The sequence below is a fragment of the Salarias fasciatus genome, chromosome 22, assembly GCF_902148845.1.
Source record: "Salarias fasciatus chromosome 22, fSalaFa1.1, whole genome shotgun sequence".
In the NCBI taxonomy this organism is placed as follows: Eukaryota; Metazoa; Chordata; class Actinopteri; order Blenniiformes; family Blenniidae; genus Salarias; species Salarias fasciatus.
This window is the reverse complement of record NC_043765.1, coordinates 30,022,307-30,043,505: the sequence shown is the minus strand read 5'-3', so window position 1 is coordinate 30,043,505 and position 21,199 is coordinate 30,022,307. Positions and strand designations below refer to the sequence as shown.

Sequence of the window (21,199 nt, the reverse complement as noted above, 5' to 3'; positions counted from 1 at the left end):
AGGACCCCCCTCAGGAAACACTGGCGTTAAGCAGCTAAAAACATAAAAAGACATGATACAAAGCTAATAAAAAATAAGTAAGATAATATTGTAAAGTAGAAAAGTAAAATAAATTAAAAGTAGATAATAAAAATAGAACGAATAAATAGGATGAGTAGATTAAAAATAAAAATGACAACAAATAGAAATGATGGAGATAAGAACTATAAAAGGTCAGTTAAAAGCCAGATTAAAAAGGTGTGTTTTTAACCTCCCTTTAAAACTATCAACAGTCTCTGCGGTCCTGAGGTTCTCCGGCAGGCTGTTCCACAGGCGGGGCCGTTGTGGCTGAAGGCCGCCTCGCCATGAGTCTTGGTTCTGGCTTTAGGAACACACAGTAAGGCGCTACCAGAGGACCTCAGGGCCCCGAGGGTGGATAGGGTGAAAACTAGCGATGTGGAGATTAATCGATATCGATCGTGATCGAGATACATACGTGCGAGATACGAGTGTATCGATTCATTCAGTGTGTATCGATGCGATGACGGCTTATAGTCATGATGCATCGTTCGCTGTGTGCCTAATCGGTAATCTTCAAAGTTGCATCGGTTTGTACACGTTGTCCTGCCTTCTGTCTTGTGTTTCCGAGGCGTCTTGAATGCACCATCATTCCCGAAGACGGACGGAAGCCGTATGCGCATGCACACACACACACACACTGTGCTACAAGCTACAACAACATGGCGGAGTGCAGCAGCGGCAGCGCTACGTTACAAGAGAATCAGATCTTTAAAGACATACTGGAGGATCCTGCGAACCAGTCAGCGCTGTATGGTTCCAACTCGTACTTGGGCAGTCACCATGCCAGTCAATCTGGGAACGCGTTTGCGTGATGACATATCATGTCGAGTCGCCGCCTCTGTGCGCGCTCGTCCGCTCATACGTAGTTCCCAAAGGGTTATTACTGACTGATGAAGAGTCCGACATGATTACAATGTGTTTTAATCCTCTGCTAAAAGACGAAGCTCCAGCTGCGTCGATGTAAACAAACTGACATGCGGCTGACGTGCGCGCTCCCGACAGTCCTCATGGAGGGAGCCGCGCATGCGGCGGAGAATCCTCCAATCGTCTTTTAACGCACCCTCAGAGTTCAAATCCATCGTTTGGAAGTATTATACGTTTTACAAGAAAGATGGCAAACTTGACAAGACGAACGTTGTTTGTAAAGAAGGCCGAGCTTCTGAACTGTCTGGGAGACGGGGATACGGACACTGCAAAGCCTCACTTGAAGCCACTCATGGAGAGTGATGTGGTGTTACTGTTACTGTACCGTTTACACTTACTCTTATAGAAGTCTTTTACTTGTTTTGTTTTACTCTTTTATTGTTACAGGACAGTAATACATAGTAAGTCATACATAGTACTGGTAGAGAGATTACGAGGAATATTTGTTCAGACAATAAGCACTTTTTTGTTCCATTTTCTCCTTTTAAGGAATAAACCCAGTCTATTTTAACATACTGAATGAATTGCCATCTTCTTATTTTTTTTGTTTGCTTAATAGATAACATATGATATATTTTTTGCTTCACATTGAACTGCATTTGACTGAACTAGTTTATCAAATCACATCGCAACCAGGTGTATCGCATCGTATCGGGAACAGGGCGAATCATACATCGTGTCAGGATGAGGGGTGAATCATATCGTATCGAACTGGGATGGAGGGTGAATCATATCGTTTCATATCAAAAACAGGGATTAATCGTAAGTATCGTATCGGCAGGGATTCAGTGTGTCACAAATTATATCGTATCGTTGGCAGGGCATCGAGATGCATATCTAATCGCCACAGTCATGGAGATCCACACCCCTAGTAAAAACAGATCAGCTCAATAAGAAGGAGCAAGGCCGTTAAGACATTTAAAAACTAATAAGAGAACTTTCAAACCCATCCTGAAGCGGACAGGGAGCCAATGCAGCCACTGTAAAACCGCTGTAATGTGGCTCCGCCCCCTGGTCCTCGTCAGCACGGCGGCTGAATTTTGTAATAACTGGAGGTTTGAAATATTCTTTTTGGGAAGACCAGAGAGCAAGGCATTACAGTAGTCTAATCTACAGGAGATAAAAGCTGCATTAGCGCCTCCTGCTGGCCTGAGAGAGAAACGGGCGACTCTGGCTTTATTCTTAAGATGATAAAATCCAATATTAGTTATGTTTTTAATGCGTGGAATAAAATTTAGCTCAGAGTCAAAAATCACGCCCAGGTTCTTAACTAATAGTGATGGTTTAAAATCTGATATCTAATGGGGGCAACAGTAGCTCAGATGGTAGAGCGGGTCGTCTCCTGACCAGAAGGTTGGCGGTTCGATCCCCGCTCCCGCAGGCGTATAACTGTTGTGTCATTGGGCAAGACACTTCACCCACCTGCCTAAGTATGAAAGTAGTGTGAGAGTGAATGGTTGGTGGTGGTTGGAGGGGCCGATGGTGCAGACTGGCAGCCTCGCTTCCGTCAGTCTGCCCCAGGACAGCTGTGGCTACAGTAGTGGCTTACCACCACCCAGAATGGTGTGAATGTGATACTGCAGTGTAAAGCGCTTTGGGCTCTGTCAGTGCTATACATTTGATAATTTAGGTAAAATTTTCTCTCTCTGACCTTCGGGACCGATAACTACAAATTCAGTCTTGTCCTGGTTGAGTTTCAGGAAATTCACTGCCTGATGTCTGAAATACAGTTAAAAAGGGTTTCTATTGGCCCTGACTCATCAGGAGACACGGCGATGAACAGCTGAGTATCATCAGCGTAGCTATGGAAGCCGACGCCGTGTCTCCTGATGACGAACACTGCTGAGACCAGCCCGGGCCTCCACCAACAGCTCCAGGACCAAGCAAACCACTGCTCGCCATCCACAGCCCAACCCAAGGCAGTCTGGAGGAATCCTGTTCCCTACGGTTCCACCGTGCCTCAGCCTCAGCGGCCGGTTCCACCGTGCCTCAGCGGCCGGTTCCACCGTGCCTCAGCGGCCGGTTCCACCGTGCCTCAGCGGCCGGTTCCACCGTGCCTCAGCCTCAGCGGCCGGTTCCACCGTGCCTCAGCGGCCGGTTCCACCGTGCCTTAGCCTCAGCAGCCGGTTCCACCGTGCCTTAGCCTCAGCAGCCGGTTCCACCGTGCCTTAGCCTCAGCGGCCGGTTCCACCGTGCCTCAGCGGCCGGTTCCACCGTGCCTTAGCCTCAGCAGCCGGTTCCACCGTGCCTTAGCCTCAGCAGCCGGTTCCACCGTGCCTCAGCAGCCGGTTCCACCGTGCCTTAGCCTCAGCGGCCGGTTCCACCGTGCCTTAGCCTCAGCAGCCGGTTCCACCGTGCCTTAGCCTCAGCAGCCGGTTCCACCGTGCCTCAGCAGCCGGTTCCACCGTGCCTTAGCCTCAGCAGCCGGTTCCACCGTGCCTTAGCCTCAGCGGCCGGTTCCACCGTGCCTCAGCAGCCGGTTCCACCGTGCCTTAGCCTCAGCAGCCGGTTCCACCGTGCCTTAGCCTCAGCGGCCGGTTCCACCGTGCCTCAGCAGCCGGTTCCACCGTGCCTTAGCCTCAGCAGCCGGTTCCACCGTGCCTTAGCCTCAGCAGCCGGTTCCACCGTGCCTTAGCCTCAGCAGCCGGTTCCACCGTGCCTCAGCCTCAGCAGCCGGTTCCACCGTGCCTCAGCGGCCGGTTCCACCGTGCTGGATCCGGTCTGGGTTCTCTACTTACATGGAAACATTCATTCTGTATCACAACTCCTTTACTCTTATTCATTTCATTCCTCTTCAGACCCGGATGCAGTGACGGGTTCTGATTGGACAGAAGTAGGAAGTGATGTATTTACAGGAAGTAAACAACCCCCACTTCCTGTTTCTTTTCCCTTTCTGTCTCATTTCACTTTGATGCTTTAGAAAGGTTCACATTTTCATGCTTCCATCCGTCCACTCTTCAGTAGATCCAGTTCTTCTATTCAATAAATCGTCTCCGTTGAATTCAAACACTTGCTTCGGGCGGCCATCTTGGAATATGAGCGTCACAGCGACAGAACAAGAGAAGGAGCAGAACCAGCTGAATAAGGGTTTTCCATGATGGAGGGATTATTTAATTCATCTTTAAATCTGAATAAACCAGACATAACTCTGAGCCATGCTACATGCTGAATAGCTCCAGGCTCTCACACCAGGGATGCTACATGCTACATTTCAGTTTACTGCTTCACAGGCCCCGGCGTGAGAGAGGAGCTAATCCTTCATCTTTCCCATGAAAACACCAAGCTCGGGAATATATTTCTGAATTACTTAGTTTGGAACAAACCAATTCCGAGATAAAACCACCATGTAACCACATGGAGCGCGTCCTCGGCGGGTCCCATGTGCTGAAATCTACAGGAGAAGGAGGGTGAGGCTCTGCATGGACCTGAAGCAGGACAGGACTCTGCTGGGACAGCAGGAGAGGCAGCAGCAGGGCTGAAGGGACGGTCCTGCAGTCTGCGGTCAGAGGCAGGGCGGCAGCGGGAGGGGCCGTCTTCTGATCCTCGGGCTTGCTCGGCCAGCCTCTCCTCTGCCAGACGCCACAGCGGAGGAAATCTTCCCTGGGTCACATGGTGCGAGCCGACCAGCAACAGGCCGTCTGAGATCTCCAGAGCAGTCCGCGCAGCAGAGCTTTCACTCCACAGCTTCACAATACAAGTCAGCGTTACCTGGTGCATGGTGCAGGTTGTTCTCTGAATCAGGGTTCCAGGTGTTCCACAGGTAATGGAGGAGGTTCAGGAGGAGCTGATACTGACAGCTTAAAGGACGGAGTTACTGCCTCCACCCAGCAGCTGCCTCACATTCTCAAAATCATCTGGCGGTCACATACTATTGTTCGCAGGCCAAAAGCCGCCAGTTGTCGACCACTGTTATAGATGTTGCACCAATCGTTTCATGAGCTCTTCCTCGGTTTACTGCTCGCCGCCATCGCTGCTGTTCAGGGAACCGAGCGTCTAAAAAGTTGCATTCCTGCCACCTAGAGGATGTAATGTGCTATCAGGGTGGGCGGTATGACCAAAATCCCTACCGTGGGCCAAATTCATAGCACATGAGGTTTGTACCGTTTATACCGCCCAGCCCGACTGAATGGACTGCAAAGTCTTTAACAGCAGGTATTTCGGACCTCCAGGCCGCATTGCTGTCCCTCTGCTCGGCCTGCCAGGACTCCAGTTCACAGCAGACCGCTCAAAAAGCCCGGATCCCGAGTGCTGCAGGGCTCTGGGGGTCAGCTCCGAGCCTCGAGACTCAACAGCTTCTGTTATCAGCGAGCGAAGCTCTGCAGCTGAGCCGCAGTGCTTCCAGATGTGCGGCCGGCGGCCCTCACCTTCGTGCACGGTCACGCCGCAGTTGTCGCACTGGATGATCTCGTCGGCGTCCTCGCTGTTGTCTCCCAGACAGACGCAGCAGATCAGGATGTGCTGGGCGCTCCAGGTCTGGGATCGGTCCAGCAGAGCATCCTGCAGGAGCGGGACAACCCAGACAGTCACGCTGCGCTGCCATCAGCCACTAACGGGACGGGGAAACGGGCCACACCGCAACTCCAAAGTGAGAGCCGGTTCAGAGAGACTGCTGCCCCTCAGGGAGGGAGGCAGACGGTCTGGATGCCAGCTGACGCTACATCTTCTGAAAAAGCTGCTGCAGCTGCTGTTGCTACATGCTAATGCTAATGCTACAACCATCTCTATGCTGCTGTGCAGAGGACTGAGACAGACCAGCACGAAATCCACAACCCGTCCGGACCTCCTAGAACCTGCCGTCAGTGGATCAGCAGAGATCTGACCCAGCGTGGTAGACGCTGAGAAGGAGGTTGGTTATGGACGCCGCCGGGGGCGGGACGGGGGCGGGACGGACTCAGGGGGCGGGGCTGACAGGACTCAGGGGGCAGTCAGGAGGCGGGACGTACTCTGGTTGCGGGGCGGACTTTGGGAGAGGGGCGGTCTCTGGGGGCGGGCCGGTCTCTGGGGGCGGGGTGGTCTCTGGGGGCGGGGTGGACTCTGGGGGCGGGGCGGACTCTGGGGGCGGGGCGGACTCTGGGGGCGGGGTGGTCTCTGGGGGCGGGGCGGACTCTGGGGGCGGGGCGGACTCTGGGGGTGGTTTGGTCTCAGGTTGCGGGGAGGACTCTGGGGGCGGGGCGGTCTCTGGGGGCGGGGCGGATTCTGGGGGCGGGGTGGACTCTGGGGGCGGGGTGGTCTCTGGGGGCGGGGCGGACTCTGGGGGCGGCGCGGACTTTGGGGGCGGGGCGGACTCTGGGGGTGGGTGGGCTCTGGGGGCGGGGTGGTCTCTGGGGGCGGGGCGGACTCTGGGGGCGGCGCGGACTTTGGGGGGGGGGGGGACTCTGGGGGTGGGTGGAATCTGGGGGCGGGGTGGTCTCTGGGGGCGGGGCGGACTCTGGGGGCGGGGCGGACTTTGGGGGCGGGGCGGACTCTGGGGGTGGGTGGAGTCTGGGGGCGGGGTGGTCTCTGGGGGCGGGGTGGTCTCTGGGGGCGGGGTGGTCTCTGGGGGTGGGTGGACTCTGGGGGTGGTTTGGTCTCTGGTTGCGGGGAGGACTCTGGGGGCGGGGCGGATTCTGGGGGCGGGGTGGACTCTGGGGGCGGGGTGGTCTCTGGGGGCGGGGTGGTCTCTGGGGGTGGGAGGACTCTGGGGGCGGGGTGGTCGGATTCTGAGGGCGGGGTGGTCTCTGGGGGCAGGGCGGACTCTGGGGGTGGGGGGGATTCTGAGGGCGGGGTGGTCTCTGGGGGCGGGGCGGACTCTGGGGGCGGGGTGGAATCTGGGGGTGGGTGGACTCTGGGGGCGGGGCGGACTCTGGGGGTGGGTGGACTCTGGGGGCGGGGTGGTCTCTGGGGGCGGGGCGGACTCTGGGGGCGGCGCGGACTTTGGGGGCGGGGCGGACTCTGGGGGTGGGTGGAATCTGGGGGCGGGGTGGTCTCTGGGGGCGGGGCGGACTCTGGGGGCGGCGCGGACTTTGGGGGCGGGGCGGACTCTGGGGGTGGGTGGAGTCTGGGGGCGGGGTGGTCTCTGGGGGCGGGGTGGTCTCTGGGGGCGGGGTGGTCTCTGGGGGTGGGTGGACTCTGGGGGTGGTTTGGTCTCTGGTTGCGGGGAGGACTCTGGGGGCGGGGCGGATTCTGGGGGCGGGGTGGATTCTGGGGGCGGGGTGGTCTCTGGGGGCGGGGTGGTCTCTGGGGGTGGGAGGACTCTGGGGGCGGGGTGGTCGGAGTCTGAGGGCGGGGTGGTCTCTGGGGGCAGGGCGGACTCTGGGGGTGGGGTGGATTCTGAGGGCGGGGTGGTCTCTGGGGGCGGGGCGGACTCTGGGGGCGGGGTGGAATCTGGGGGTGGGTGGACTCTGGGGGCGGGGTGGACTCTGGGGGTGGGTGGACTCTGGGGGCGGGGTGGTCGGATTCTGAGGGCGGGGTGGTCTCTGGGGGCGGGGCGGACTCTGGGGGTGGGGTGGATTCTGAGGGCGGGGTGGTCTCTGGGGGCGGGGCGGACTCTGGGGGCGGGGTAGAATCTGGGGGTGGGTGGACTCTGGGGGCGGGGTGGTCGGATTCTGAGGGCGGGGTGGTCTCTGGGGGCGGGGTGGTCTCTGGGGGCGGGGTGGTCTCTGGGGGCGGGGCGGACTCTGGGGGCGGGGCGGGCGGGGCGGACCGGGACTCACCTCGTTGCCCTTGCCCTGGGACATGCTGTCGTTGGTCAGCTCCTCGTCGAAGCTGCTGCTCTTGCTCTTCTTCTTGGGTTTCTTCATGTCCTTGTCGCTGTCGCTGCTGCTGTTGTTGTTGTCCTCCCGGTCCTCCTTGTCGTCGTCGTCGTCTTCGTTGTCGTCGTCCTCGTCGTCGTCGTCGTCGTCGTTGTCGTCGTCGCTGGCGCTGCCCCCCTCCTCCCCCTCCGCCCCCCCCTTCTGCGCGGCCGTCTTGCCTTTCTTCCTGCCGGCGGTGGGCCTCCAGTCGTTGTCGTCCTCGCTGTCGTAGTCGTCCATCTCGTTCAGCTCCTCCATGGTGGTGAAGTCCAGCAGGGGCCTGTTTCTGCGGAAGTTCCACTTCTTGGGCTCGGCCTGGGACTCCTCGGTGGCGCCGGCGGGGGTGGAGGCGGAGGCGGACGCGGCGGCCTCGGGGGCGGCGGGCTCCTGGGGTGGTTGGGGCTCGGGGTCCGGCTCCGGCTCCGGAGGCTTCTTGGCCTTGCGCCGGCCTTTTGGCGGCGTGACGGCGGGGGCGTCCGAGGACCCCTGCTGCTTGCTCTTGGCTTCGTCCTCCGTCAAGTTGTCCTCGGCCGCCAGGTCTTTGGCCTCCTCCTCGTCGATGGCGTCGTCCGCCGAGGCTGCGTTCTCAGAGTCGCTTTCTGAGCCGGCGGCGCTCACTTTGGATCCTTCGTCATCGCTGCCGTTCCCCGTCCCGTCGGAGCCTGTGGGGGACAGCATGGTGGACGACTCTGGAAGACGCTCTCAGCACCGGCTCTCTCAGTGTCACGCTTTACACATTTGAAATTCACAACAAAAGTCAGAGTATTCATCGACATAAAACTACAAACTCCTGTCCAGACAACACCACGTGCTGTCCAGGCTCAGATCGCACTGTTCAGATTATTCACATCAGTGCAGCGGATTATTGCATATATCATAAAAATAATCCAACTGGAATTCAACTACAAGGAACAGGTTTGGCACACATATTCTTCATAGTCCTCTTTTTGCAAAAAGGGCATTAGCCACGCAAAAAAAACAATATGGTGGCCCTATTTCAAGATGGCCGCCAGTTAAGTCGCGAAATGTATGCATTTTGCTTTATGTATGCACGCCTTTGCTTTTGAAATGATATTCTCTCTTCCTGTAGGCCTGTAAATGAAGACTCTCATTCTTATTATCAAAATGATATGATGCACCAACAGATATAACATTAATATAACATAACACCAAACGTAGCCAGTACCCTCTCACGGTGGAGCAGAGTGACGTGGACATCCTGGACAGGTTTGTCTTACATGACGGATCCAGCACTACTGCCACTGTGGACAAGGCCAGGCTGGAATTATTTGCCAGGAAACAGCGACACCATGAGGGAATCCCACCAACCAAAGCCGCTCTTCTCCAACATGCCACACAGCGCCTCCATCCATCCATCCATCTTCTAAACCGCTTCAATGGGTGGATTCTAACTGGCTTCAAACAAAACAGCTGCTCCACTGATTAATGGAGGAACCCGGACCCAGTGGCTGAACCCCGGGTTCTACCATGTGGAACCGGCTCCCAGTTCTGCTCCTTCTCTCCTTTCAATGTAATTTCATTGTACTACTCTGAGCCTGGTTCTGCAGGGTTCTCCTCTGATCCTGGTTCTGCAGGGTTCTCCTCTCAGCCTGGTTCTCCTCCTCTGATCCTGGTTCTGCAGGGTTCTCCTCCTCTGAGCCTGGTTCTGCAGGGTTCTCCTCTGAGCCTGGTTCTGCAGGGTTCTCCTCTGAGCCTGGTTCTGCAGGGTTCTCCTCCTCTGAGCCTGATTCTGCAGGGTTCTCCTCTGAGCCTGGTTCTGCAGGGTTCTCCTCCTCTGAGCCTGATTCTGCAGGGTTCTCCTCTGAGCCTGGTTCTGCAGGGTTCTCCTCTGAGCCTGATTCTGCAGGGTTCTCCTCTGAGCCTGGTTCTGCAGGGTTCTCCTCCTCTGAGCCTGGTTCTGCAGGGTTCTCCTCCTCTGAGCCTGATTCTGCAGGGTTCTCCTCTGAGCCTGGTTCTGCAGGGTTCTCCTCCTCTGAGCCTGGTTCTGCAGGGTTCTCCTCCTCTGAGCCTGATTCTGCAGGGTTCTCCTCTGAGCCTGGTTCTGCAGGGTTCTTGCTCATGTGGATCTGTTGGGTTTCTCTGTAAGTCTCTAGAAACCACCATGTTGGTTCTTCATAAATAAAGCTGAACTGAAGCTGAATTCTCCTTTTCGGGGTTGCGGGTGGCTGGAGCCGATCCCAGCTTCTGCGGGCGAGGGCGGGGTCACCCTGGACAGGTCGCCGGTCTGTCGCAGGGCTGACACACACGAACAACCATTCACGCTCACACTCACACCTAGGGGCAGTTTAGGGTGACCAATTCACCTGACATGCAGGTTTTTGGACCGTGGGAGGAAGCCGGAGAACCCAGAGTGAACCCATGCACACAGGGGGAGAACATGCAAACCCCACACTGAAGGGCCCCGGGCCCCGGCCGGTAATTGAACCCAGGACCTTCTTGCTGTGAGGCAAGAACGCTAACCACTGCGCTAACTCTTTGTACCCGCAAATGTGAACTGCAGATCAAGTATGAGCAGCGGGTCAAAGGTAACTGAGTGACAGAGTGGAGTGGGCTTCTTTCATTCCTACTCAACACTGTCCCTGTGGTAATCTTTTATTCGATGGCAGTTTAATAAGCATTTTTGTTGAATACTTTGAACACAGAAACCAGACAAAAATAATGTTTCCATCTCAATTAGTTGCTCAAATATTGGATATCTTAGATTTTGCGGTGGCCATGTTGGATGCCATCTTGAATTTGACCCATATATGGATTCTCTGAAGAAATGACAGTGTACACTGCAATGTATGTCCCCAATCAGTGGGTTCTGTGTCAAACATTTGTGCATATTTGAGTGAATTTAGACCATTATGCAACAAATCTTAATCGTGGATGGCGGCCATTTTGAAAAATGGTTGCCATCTCGAATTTCTGCGTGGCTAATGCCCTTTTCTGAAAAAGTAGGTTCTAGTGAGCATTTGTGCCGAATCTGTTGCTTGTATCACTATTTGAAGTATTTGTACAGTAATCTGCTTCACTGCATAGCCGACTCCTGAGGAATCCGTTCAGTTCTGATCTACTCTATTAAAGGGATCCATTAAAGGGGAAGTCTTCCAGTTCTTCATCCTCTCATCAACATGTTAGTGGACTAATATTCTGCTTTCTGTAAACACATGTTTACTGTTGTTGCCTCAGTCCAGATCAACATCAGATCCTGTCCAGAACCAGGTTCAGAGCCTCAGACAGGCTGGAGGACATCTGGACCTGGAGCATCGTTCAGTCACAGTCTGTCCATGTAGCGTCCAGCCAGCTGCATGTCCAGTCCTCCAGACAGAGTCCTGGAGCAGAGTCCTGACTCCTCTCTGCTCCTCACAGCAGGGGTCAGCCCCTCCCAGTGTCGGTCCCCCGGGGCCCGGGGCCCGGGGCCTTCCTCTGCCCCCTTCTGGACCAATGTATAGACGTGGTCCTGGGATCTAGGATGGCCGCCGGCTGTCCGGGCCCTGAGGGCCTCTCTGGCCTGCTTCTGGCCGTCTCAGAGGTCAGAGGTCATGATCAGTCCCCTTGTTGTCTTGTGGGGTGTTAGACTAATGGCTATCTGGATCAGGTCCCTCCTGATGCCCTGCTCTGTAATTTGACACCTGGATCCTCAGCTTCACGACCAGGTTCTCCAGCTGCAGTCCGGAGGAAGTTCTCTGCTCTCTCTGTTCAGGTTCTAATGAAGGAATCCTTGCTGTCTTCCTTCTCCACACTCGGTCTGTCTGTTTCTTCTGTCTCTGTCTGTCCTCCTGTCTGTCCTCCTGTCTGTCCTCCTGTCTCTCTGTCCTCCTGTCTGTCCTCCTGTTTGTCCTCCTGTCTGTCTGTCCTCCTGCCTGTCTGTCCTCCTGTCTGTCCTCCTGTCTCTCTGTCCTCCTGTCTGTCCTCCTGTTTGTCCTCCTGTCTGTCTGTCCTCCTGCCTGTCTGTCCTCCTGTCTGTCTGTCTGTCCTCCTGCCTGTCTGTCCTCCTGTCTGTCTGTCCTCCTGTCTGTCTGTCCTCCTGTCTCTGTCTGTCCTCCTGTCTGTCTGTCCTCCTGTCTGCCTGTCTGTCCTCCTGTCTGTCCTCCTGTCTCTCTGTCCTCCTGCCTGTCTGTCCTCCTGTCTCTGTCTGTCCTCCTGTCTGTCTGTCCTCCTGTCTGCCTGTCTGTCCTCCTGTCTGTCCTCCTGTCTCTCTGTCCTCCTGCCTGTCTGTCCTCCTGTCTCTGTCTGTCCTCCTGTCTGTCTGTCCTCCTGTCTGCCTGTCTGTCCTCCTGTCTGCCTGTCTGTCCTCCTGTCTGCCTGTCTGTCCTCCTGTCTTTCTGTCCTCCTGTCTCTGTCTGTCCTCCTGTCTGTCTGTCCTCCTGTCTGCCTGTCTGTCCTCCTGTCTGTCTGTCCTCCTGTCTGTCTGTCCTCCTGTCTGCCTGTCTGTCCTCCTGTCTTTCTGTCCTGTCAGCTCCATCAACATCAAGTACCAGCATTCCAATCAATAGAATAAAGTCAGAAATCATATTTTCAAGAGGAGCTTTAAACCTATAAGCTCCTTGAGGAAGAGTCATTCAGTCTGGAACCTTCCAGAAGCAACGTCAGAAATAATCACACTTTAACGCTTCACTTGAAAAAATACTTTGTTATGTTCAAATGTTCTCAGAAAATAACATAAGGTAGGTTAGATACTGTAACGAAGGAGGAAGAGGAGGAGGAAGAGGAGGGGGAGGAGGAGGAAGAGGAGGAGCAGGAAGAGGAGGAGGAGCAGGAGGAAGAGGAAGAGGAAGAGGAAGAGGAGCAGGAGCAGGAGGAGCAGGAGCGCCACCGACCTGAGGCGTCTCCCAGCTGGAAGTCGCTGTCGTCGGAGCTGTCGTAGTCCAGGGCGTCCAGCAGGGAGGCGGTGAGCGGCTTGACCTGCCGGCGCTTCAGGCTGCGGTCCACTGAGGAAGAGGAGAGCCGGGTTAGGGCCTCCAGCAGGACTCAGCAGGGGGCGTCAGACAGTGGCGTTCCACTGCCGGGAACACAGCACTGCACACAGGAGTGGCACACTGCTTCCTCACATGGCTCGGGGTCAAAGGTCACCAGAGGCAGCTGAGCAGCTGCTGCAGCGGGATCACATCAGGAGCAGAGCTGTCAAAACACTGACCTCCACACTCCAGCCGGTGTGGAGCAGCAACACTCAGCCTCCGTCAGAGGACCCGGACAGGACCGCTCCCTCCACACCAGAGGGTGGCGCTGTGAGCAGCAGCGCCGCTCCCTCCAGACCAGAGGGTGGCGCTGTGAGCAGCAGCGCCGCTCCCTCCAGACCAGAGGGTGGCGCTGTGAGCAGCAGCGCCGCTCCCTCCAGACCAGAGGGTGGCGCTGCTGCAGCGCCGCTCCCTCCACACCAGAGGGTGGCGCTGTGAGCAGCAGCCCACCAGAAATCAGCAGAGGAGCCACTGCCTCACCCAGAGCAGAGGGCGGCGAGCTGCCGGCCTGCTTCAGCAGACAGAGCCGGACCGTCCCTCAGGAAACGAGTCCGACCGTCCACCGTGTCCTCAGAGCGTCCACCTCTGATTGGAGTGCCGTAGAGCAATGCTCAGGTGAACTGCCACCTGCCTTCCTCCACCGAGGCAGCAGCCTGGGGAGTCCTGGACCACGGGGGGGGATCCGACTGATCCAGGTGTCGACACCCATCAGTAATCCGCTCTGTCTCATATAAACGCTGCCTGACAGCGGAGCGGATTCAACGGGGATTATTGGTTCTGCCATACGTTCCCTCGTACATAGTGACGTGGTGACGTGACAGGAAACAGGAAGTAGGAAACAGGAAGCAGAAGAACTGGACGGTGGCTGAGAAACACTTTTAACAAAACCCCTGAGAGAACAAACACTGGAGAGGAGAGCTGGAGGCAGGTGTTGAAAGAGCTCGGTGGTAGACTACCAGCGGACCGCCGCCCGGTGTGACAGATTAACTGGTTCCCATGGTAACGAGTGACGGGTTCCTGTAAACACATGCTGGAAGCAGCAGATGTTAAAACAAGACTCAGTCAATGGGCGGAGCCTGCAGATAACCGCGGATCGGGCGGATGACGTGTCGAAAAATTAAGATTTTAATGACATTCGGGCGGGTTGTGTTGAAGCACTCAAATCAAAAAAAACAAGGCCGCTCAGCGTCTGGCTGCAGAACCAGAGTCTCCGGCAGGCGAGACGCCGCCGCAGGAGGACCTGCTGCTGTGGAGGTCTGAGCTGATGCTGGGCCCTCATGGTGAGGAGGACAGCCGGGCTGCCGTCCTCTCTGGAGGACACAGCAGTGGAGGGACAGACGGAGACACTGAGTGGAGCAGGACCAGAGCCATCGGGACTCTACTGCTGGAGGGAAGGAAAGCGTCCCACTTGAAGGAGAGTTGAAATAATTCTTAGAGTCTCAACATGGCAGAAACACCTTAAAACAAACTTAACATCAACATGTAGTGAACTGGTTTCACAGCCTGACGGAGCGTCCAGGCTTCATCAGGACAGTTTTCCTCTGGAGTCGACAGGTTTAACGCTCTGCAGCTCAGAGAGGCTGAGAACCCGGAGGATTCGGGTTCAGAGGTCAGACATGGCCATGGCTACACAGCAAACACTTTTTGTGTCAATTTGTCATTTAATTGAGAACAATTTGAAGTGTGTATCATGAGAAGAATTATTATGGCATTAGTGACAGTGTGTGTTTGTAGAGCAGAGACAAAGACATTGAAGGTGTTTTTATTCCGTGGTGTGTCTGATTCTCCCTTTGAACTATTGATGTAGTGTTTATTGTAGAAGATGTAGAAAGGTGAGGGTTCAGGATGGAAACGTGACTTCCTCAGTGTCTCCCCTCATGTGCTCATCACCACTCACTGTCTGTCTGAATGTAGATTTAAACTATAAGGAACTTATATCTGTTATTAGTATAGTGTTCATATCTGTCCGTTTATCTGTCAGTTTATCTATTATTTGATTATATGTGTCTTTGATTGTATTTCCGTTATATTTAATTTATATTTAATAATTAGTTGTGTCGGTCAGTATATTTCTGTTATTTAATTATATCTAATTTTACATACAAATGATATTTAACTTTCAATGTCTGGTTGGGCTTTGTATTTTTCTACTTTTCTGCTGCGACCCTGCAGTTTCCCCATGCGGGACAAATAAAGGACTTTCACATCCGTTTCCTTCTGCTCTGTCGTCTCCACGTAGTTTCTCTGAATTGTGCGGTCCTGTACGGCAGCTGTTTTGTTGACGGTGAGGACCGCAAAGTCACACGCACTTTTCCCTTCGCAAAATGTGTAGCGGTAGCTGCTGTGGCGCAGAGTTTGGGGCTCGTTTTGTGCAGCGAGCTCTATAGGTAAGAACCCTGGTCTGTAGTTTTTTAAATGTGTAGACCTCCTCGCGGCGCCCCACACGCCCTGTGGACCCCGCCTGGAAACATCTGACCCAGACCAGCAGGACCCAGACCAGCAGGACCCAGACCAGCAGGAAGCAGCACAACACAGCTACATCACACAACTTCATGGATGAAGGAAACAATTCACGATTATCACAAGTCTGGCACACAATCATGAATATGAGGATAACTAGTGACTGGTGAAAACCCCCCATGCCTCCCAGCCAGACATTCCAATAGAAATGTTGGTGTTTTGATGAATTGTGTCGCTGTTAATTCTTTATATTCTCTTTTATTTGGAAGTAAGCTGCATTTGATTTTGCTTTATGTGGACTTAAACTACTTTTATCGTACAATGACATACAAACAGACTCTAATCAATGGACGTGATTGGTGATTTTCTTGACTTGAGGCACATTTGAGCCCAGTAAAGGTTCTACAGGTGAGCCAGATGAGACATTAAACTGTCATTTAATATTCAGGCGGTGAACAAAAGCAGCGGTACACCGGCCTTGCTCTCCACTATGTCTTCTCATCTCATACTTCATTGGGACCGCCGTCCATCGTGGTAGAGAGTGGCTTTATCTGACCATCAGAAGGCACAGTCACCCCTCTGCGGGACCTGTTTTGGGCCGCGGGCTGCATGTTGAGCACCAGAGGCTGACTGAACTCCTGGTGTCCACCAGCAGCTGTGGGTCCAGATGTGGCCGTGAGGCTCCACACTGAGCTAGCTGTTAGCCAGCTGTGAAGGCTAGCAAGTCCAGCACCTGGCAGACAGAAGCTCGGGGTCGACAGGTCAGGGTCAGGGTCAGACAGTCAGACACAGTGTGAGACAGACAGACAGACACAGTCAGAGACAGACAGACAGTCAGACACAGTGTGAGACAGACAGACAGACACAGTCAGAGACAGACAGACAGTCAGACACAGTGTGAGACAGACAGACAGAGTCAGAGAGACAGTCAGACACAGTGAGAGACAGACAGACAGAGTGAGAGAGACAGACACAGTGAGAGACAGACAGACAGACACAGTCAGAGACAGACAGACAGTCAGACACAGTGTGAGACAGACAGACAGACACAGTCAGAGACAGACAGACAGTCAGACACAGTGTGAGACAGACAGACAGAGTCAGAGAGACAGTCAGACACAGTGAGAGACAGACAGACAGAGTGAGAGAGACAGACAGACACAGTGAGAGACAGACAGACAGAGTGAGAGAGACAGACACAGTGAGAGACAGACAGACAGACACAGTCAGAGACAGACAGACAGTCAGACACAGTGTGAGACAGACAGACAGTCAGACACAGTGTGAGACAGACAGACACAGTCAGAGACAGACAGACAGTCAGACACAGTGTGAGACAGACAGACAGAGCGAGAGAGACAGTCAGACACAGTGTGAGACAGACAGACAGAGTCAGAGAGACAGTCAGACACAGTGAGAGACAGACAGACAGAGTGAGAGAGACAGACAGACACAGTGAGAGACAGACAGACACAGTCAGAGACAGACAGACACAGTCAGAGACAGACAGACAGTCAGACACAGTGTGAGACAGACAGACAGTCAGACACAGTGTGAGACAGACAGACAGAGTGAGAGAGACAGACAGACACAGTGAGAGACAGACAGACAGACACAGTGTGAGACAGACAGACAGTCAGACACAGTGTGAGACAGACAGACAGAGTGAGAGAGACAGTCAGACACAGTGAGAGACAGACAGACAGACACAGTCAGAGACAGAGTGAGAGACAGTCAGACAGTCAGACAGACAGACTGAGAGACAGTCAGACAGACAGTCAGACACAGTGTGAGACAGACAGACAGAGTGAGACAGACAGACTGACAGACAGAGAGAGACAGACAGACAGACTGACAGAGTGAGAGACAGTCAGACAGACAGTCAGACACAGTGGGAGACAGACAGTCAGACAGACAGTCAGTCAGTCAGTCGTGTTTACCGACTGACCGGGACCTCAGCCGCTCTCTCCCGCAGCTGTGTCGCCGCCTCACGCCCCCGGCGAGGCTACCGATGCTAAACATTAGCTCCATTCATTCGCCTCAACAGCAGCGTTTCTACCGTCATTTGAAAACCCGTTTCAAACTGAGCCCGAGGTCAAACAGCTGTGAAGAGCTAACGAAGTGACTACAGGGACGGAAACCAGTCAGAAGAACAGCGTCCAGTGACAGCGCGAGCACAACTAGCTGCAGCTAGCTCCGTTAGCTTAGCTGCTCACTCGCATCATCAGGCACAGACGAGGTGATTAAAGCCGCCCAGACGCGTCTGAACACCACGGAGAGAACCGGGAGAAGCAGCGGCAGGGCGGAGCGGACACTCACTCTCGGTCGGTCTCTAGAAGGCGGAATACGGCAGCTCCGGTCGCAGCTAGCTAGCTGCATGCTCTGCAGACAATGGCAGCGCGGCAGTGACGTAGCACGGCTGGATGTTGTTGCTATGGGAACCGTGAGGCTTGTACGGAAGACGATCAGGGCCAATTCAAAGGAAAACGGAAACTTCATTTATATTCATCTGTATTTTTAGGCTTACACGGGCACTGTGGACAGCTGAGGGAGCGCATCAGGTGTTTCAAGCTGAACTTTTGATATTTACCAGGTGTAGGCATAACCTGGCAAAAGCCATATTGACATGTGCAGCAACAAATTGCTTCACATGTCATTCTCAGGATTCATTCAGGATTCTCGTGGTGTGTGAGAACAAATACGCGAGAATTCAGCTTGCCGGCAAGGTTAGTGTAGACAGTAATGTACAGACAACCCAAATGTGGCTCCTGGAATCATTCCAAGATAAATCAGAGAAAAATGGATCAACGTTTTCAGAGGACGACGTTTGGATGAAATGCAGATGCAAGTTCAGGTGAGATAAAGTAGTACTTCCAGACAGATGATCAAATCTGGGAGTCATGTGTTATTATCAGAGAAGCTAAGTTCGCTGGACTTAGCCATATTCCTTCATCTTCCTAGAAGACATGTAAATAACCTGCTTGTTGTTAATGCAACTACATTGTAGTGCTAAATCGAAGCTACACTATTTGAATATTTTAGGAACTTAAATAAAATGCAATTATAATTATAATTATAATTAAAGCCGCAAGCGGCATTGGTCGGGACCGAGCCTCCCCGCCAGCCCGCGACTGAGACGTCCACCCACTAACATGTAGCTGCTAGCATCTTTCATCCACTAACATGGAGCTGTTAGCATGTCCTATCCACTAACACGTAATTGTTAGCATCTCCCATCCACTAACATGGAGTTGTTAGCATGTCCCATCCACTAACATGGAGTTGTTAGCATGTCCCATCCACTAACATGTAGCTGTTAGCATCTGTCTACCACTTACATGGAGTTGTTAGCATGTCCCATCCACTAACATGTAGCTGTTAGCTTCTCTCATCCACTAACATGGAGTTGTTAGCATGTCCCATTCACTAATATGGAGCATTTAGGATCTGTCATCCACTACCATGGAGTTTTTAGCATGTCCCATCCACTAACATGTAGCTGTTAGCATCTCCCATCCACTAACATGGAGCTGTTAGCATGTCCCATCCACTAACATGGAGCTGTTAGCATCTGTCATCCACTAACATGGAGTTGTTAGCATGTCCCATCCACTGACATGTAGCTGTTAGCATCTGTAACAGTGAACTTGTTAGCATGTCCCATCCACTAACAAGTAGCTGTTAGCATCTGTCATCCACTAACATGGAGTAGTTAGCATCTCCCATCCACTAACATGGAGTAGTTAGCATCTCCCATTCACTAACATGGAGTAGTTAGCATCTCCCATTCACTAACATGGAGTAGTTAGCATCTCCCATTCACTAACATGGAGTAGTTAGCATCTCCCATTCACTAACATGGAGTAGTTAGCATCTCCCATCCACTAACATGGAGCTGTTAGTGTCAGAGTTTGATTGACAGCTGCTGTCAGCTGTGTAACTGCACTGTACGCCCATATATGGTAATGTGAGTTAGAGTGGAGAGCGGAGAAAATTAAAGCTTCTGTTCATTCACCTTATTATACCTGTGAAAACATACATATAACATGATATTTTCAGTACTTATGTTACATCGTCTTGTTCGGGGGAACCTGGTGAGGGTTTACGTGTGCTCGGTTTGTTGATAGGAGTCACGGTTTAGCCGCAGTGGCCACTTGTTCGAGGTGCTGAAAAAAGGCAAGTTTTTGTTTTTTTTCCCCCATTATAACGGATGAGGGCAGGAGCAAGGCAAGATTTCAGACTTCCAACTTTGAGCGCTAATAAAATCCACACCGTAAGACTTTTGACAAAGTTGTTCAAAACGTTTGTAGAGAAATTTGTCCTCTATCACTCCGTGTGACTCTGATGTTTGTGTGACAAACGGTCTCGGAGGAGATCATTTTTTCGTGAGGAGTGATTTTAATGAAAATTTTACTTTGAAAGGGAAATTGCAAACTTCCTGTTGATTTAGGTCAGGGGTGTCAGCACGTGAAATGTAGATCTTGATGAGACGAACGCGTGAACGTTGGTTTCATCTCTCTACGACATCCCTGCGGGCCATGGCAAAAATTTTACTGTTTCTAGGTGGTGCTAGAGAGCAGATGGGGTTAATTTTTCCATTTTATAAAATTTTTCGCCGGTCATGACGTGCGTGCCAAATTTGGTGAGTTTTCGTGCATGTTTAGGGGGTCAAATTTGAGATCAAATGAGTGGTGACGAAAATAATATCTCAGAAGAAAAAACGAACGAAGAACAATAGAGACCGAGCCCTCCGGGCCACCATGCCCGGAGGGCTCGGTCCCTAATAAAACATGCTGTGTTTGGAGTGAACAGCTTTGAGATTTGGTGAAGAAGTGTGTGAGGAACATTATCTGAGCTGCTGCTGTGAAATATGAAGCTGGGTTCTGGGTTTGTTTTGCCGCTGACGGGAGCTGGTCGGCTCAGAGAAGATTCTGATGTCTCTTAAAGTGTAGATTTTCTAGTTTCATTTGATATCCAATATGTTGCGGTGGAGCAGACCGATCTTGCGTTAGTTACGTTTTGTGTCTGGAGGTGCGGGGGAGGGGGGCGTGTCGAATCGTTGCATCTGGATTTTAAAGCTATAGTGCGTAACTTTTAAATGTCTATTAATGTCTGTTTTAGCCAAGCCACTACTAGTGGAGATGACAAAATGCAAATTAAGCCGATCGGCTCCTCTAACATGTCGCAGGATTTTTCAATATATATAATTGCTTTGCGTGTCGACCGGCGACATTCCCGCGCTGGCGCAGAGGAAATTACGCATTTTACGTCACAACAAGAAGGGAGGGGGAGGACGGGCGGAGGGTTCAGGCTCAGCTCACAGTCTCAGGCAGACCGAGGAAGCCACATGCTGTCAGGGTTTCTGCCAGACCTTTTCAGTCCGGGCGCCGCCCGCGCTAAACTGTGCAGCGCCTGGAAAACGGAGAGGAGGAAAAAAAAAAAACCCTCCAACGGTCGAACACCGGCAGCGTTAGCAGCGTTAGCAGCGTTAGCAGCGACACCCCCCCCCCCCCCCCCCCCCCCCCGGCCAAACTCTTGTCCTGCAGGAAACACTGTACTTTGTCTGTAGCACTTCGTTTTTCATCAAGAAGCAGCTACTGGAGAACAACGGACAACAAATGATTTCCTCTGACGACCACTGGGTCTTTTCATCCTCTAACCTGTCAGTTACAGACTAGCAGGCACCTTGTCTCTCGTTTGTAATAAGCTATTTGCGTTTCTGTAGCGAAAAAACAATAATTACCTCTTTGGAAGAGTCCACCTTTTTTTCACCAGCTGTTATTCACACAGAATAAAAACCGTTTCCAGCGGTGGAAACGCAAATCACCCTGCAGCGGTTGGGGGGAGAGGGGGAGGGGGGTCACCTGGGCGTACGTCATGTGGAAGCACCGGCTTTATTGTTGTAAGAACGCAGAATTCCGTTAGAGGGCGACCGAAGTTACGCACTATAGCTTTAAAGTAGTTCTAAAACAAACACTCGGTGTCAAAGTGCAGCTGGAGCCTCAGTCAGTGAGATGAAGG

At 53.1% G+C, this 21,199-nt stretch overlaps 1 protein-coding gene across 2 annotated transcripts in view; it reads right to left on the bottom strand.

Moving 5' to 3' along the window:
* phf14 (PHD finger protein 14) overlaps window positions 1-17,594 on the bottom strand; it is a 59,192-nt gene extending 41,598 nt beyond the window's left edge. For both annotated transcript variants that reach the window (XM_030120955.1, XM_030120956.1), the window contains exons 1-4: window positions 17,498-17,594; window positions 12,581-12,691; window positions 7,677-8,416; window positions 5,349-5,481 (exon numbers count right to left, since the gene is read on the bottom strand). In XM_030120955.1, coding sequence (XP_029976815.1) covers window positions 5,349-5,481; window positions 7,677-8,416; window positions 12,581-12,691; window position 17,498 — 985 coding nt within the window. In that variant the 5' untranslated portion in view covers window positions 17,499-17,594. The remainder of the gene's footprint in view (window positions 1-5,348; window positions 5,482-7,676; window positions 8,417-12,580; window positions 12,692-17,497) is intronic.
* Between the last annotated feature and the right edge of the window lie 3,605 nt (window positions 17,595-21,199).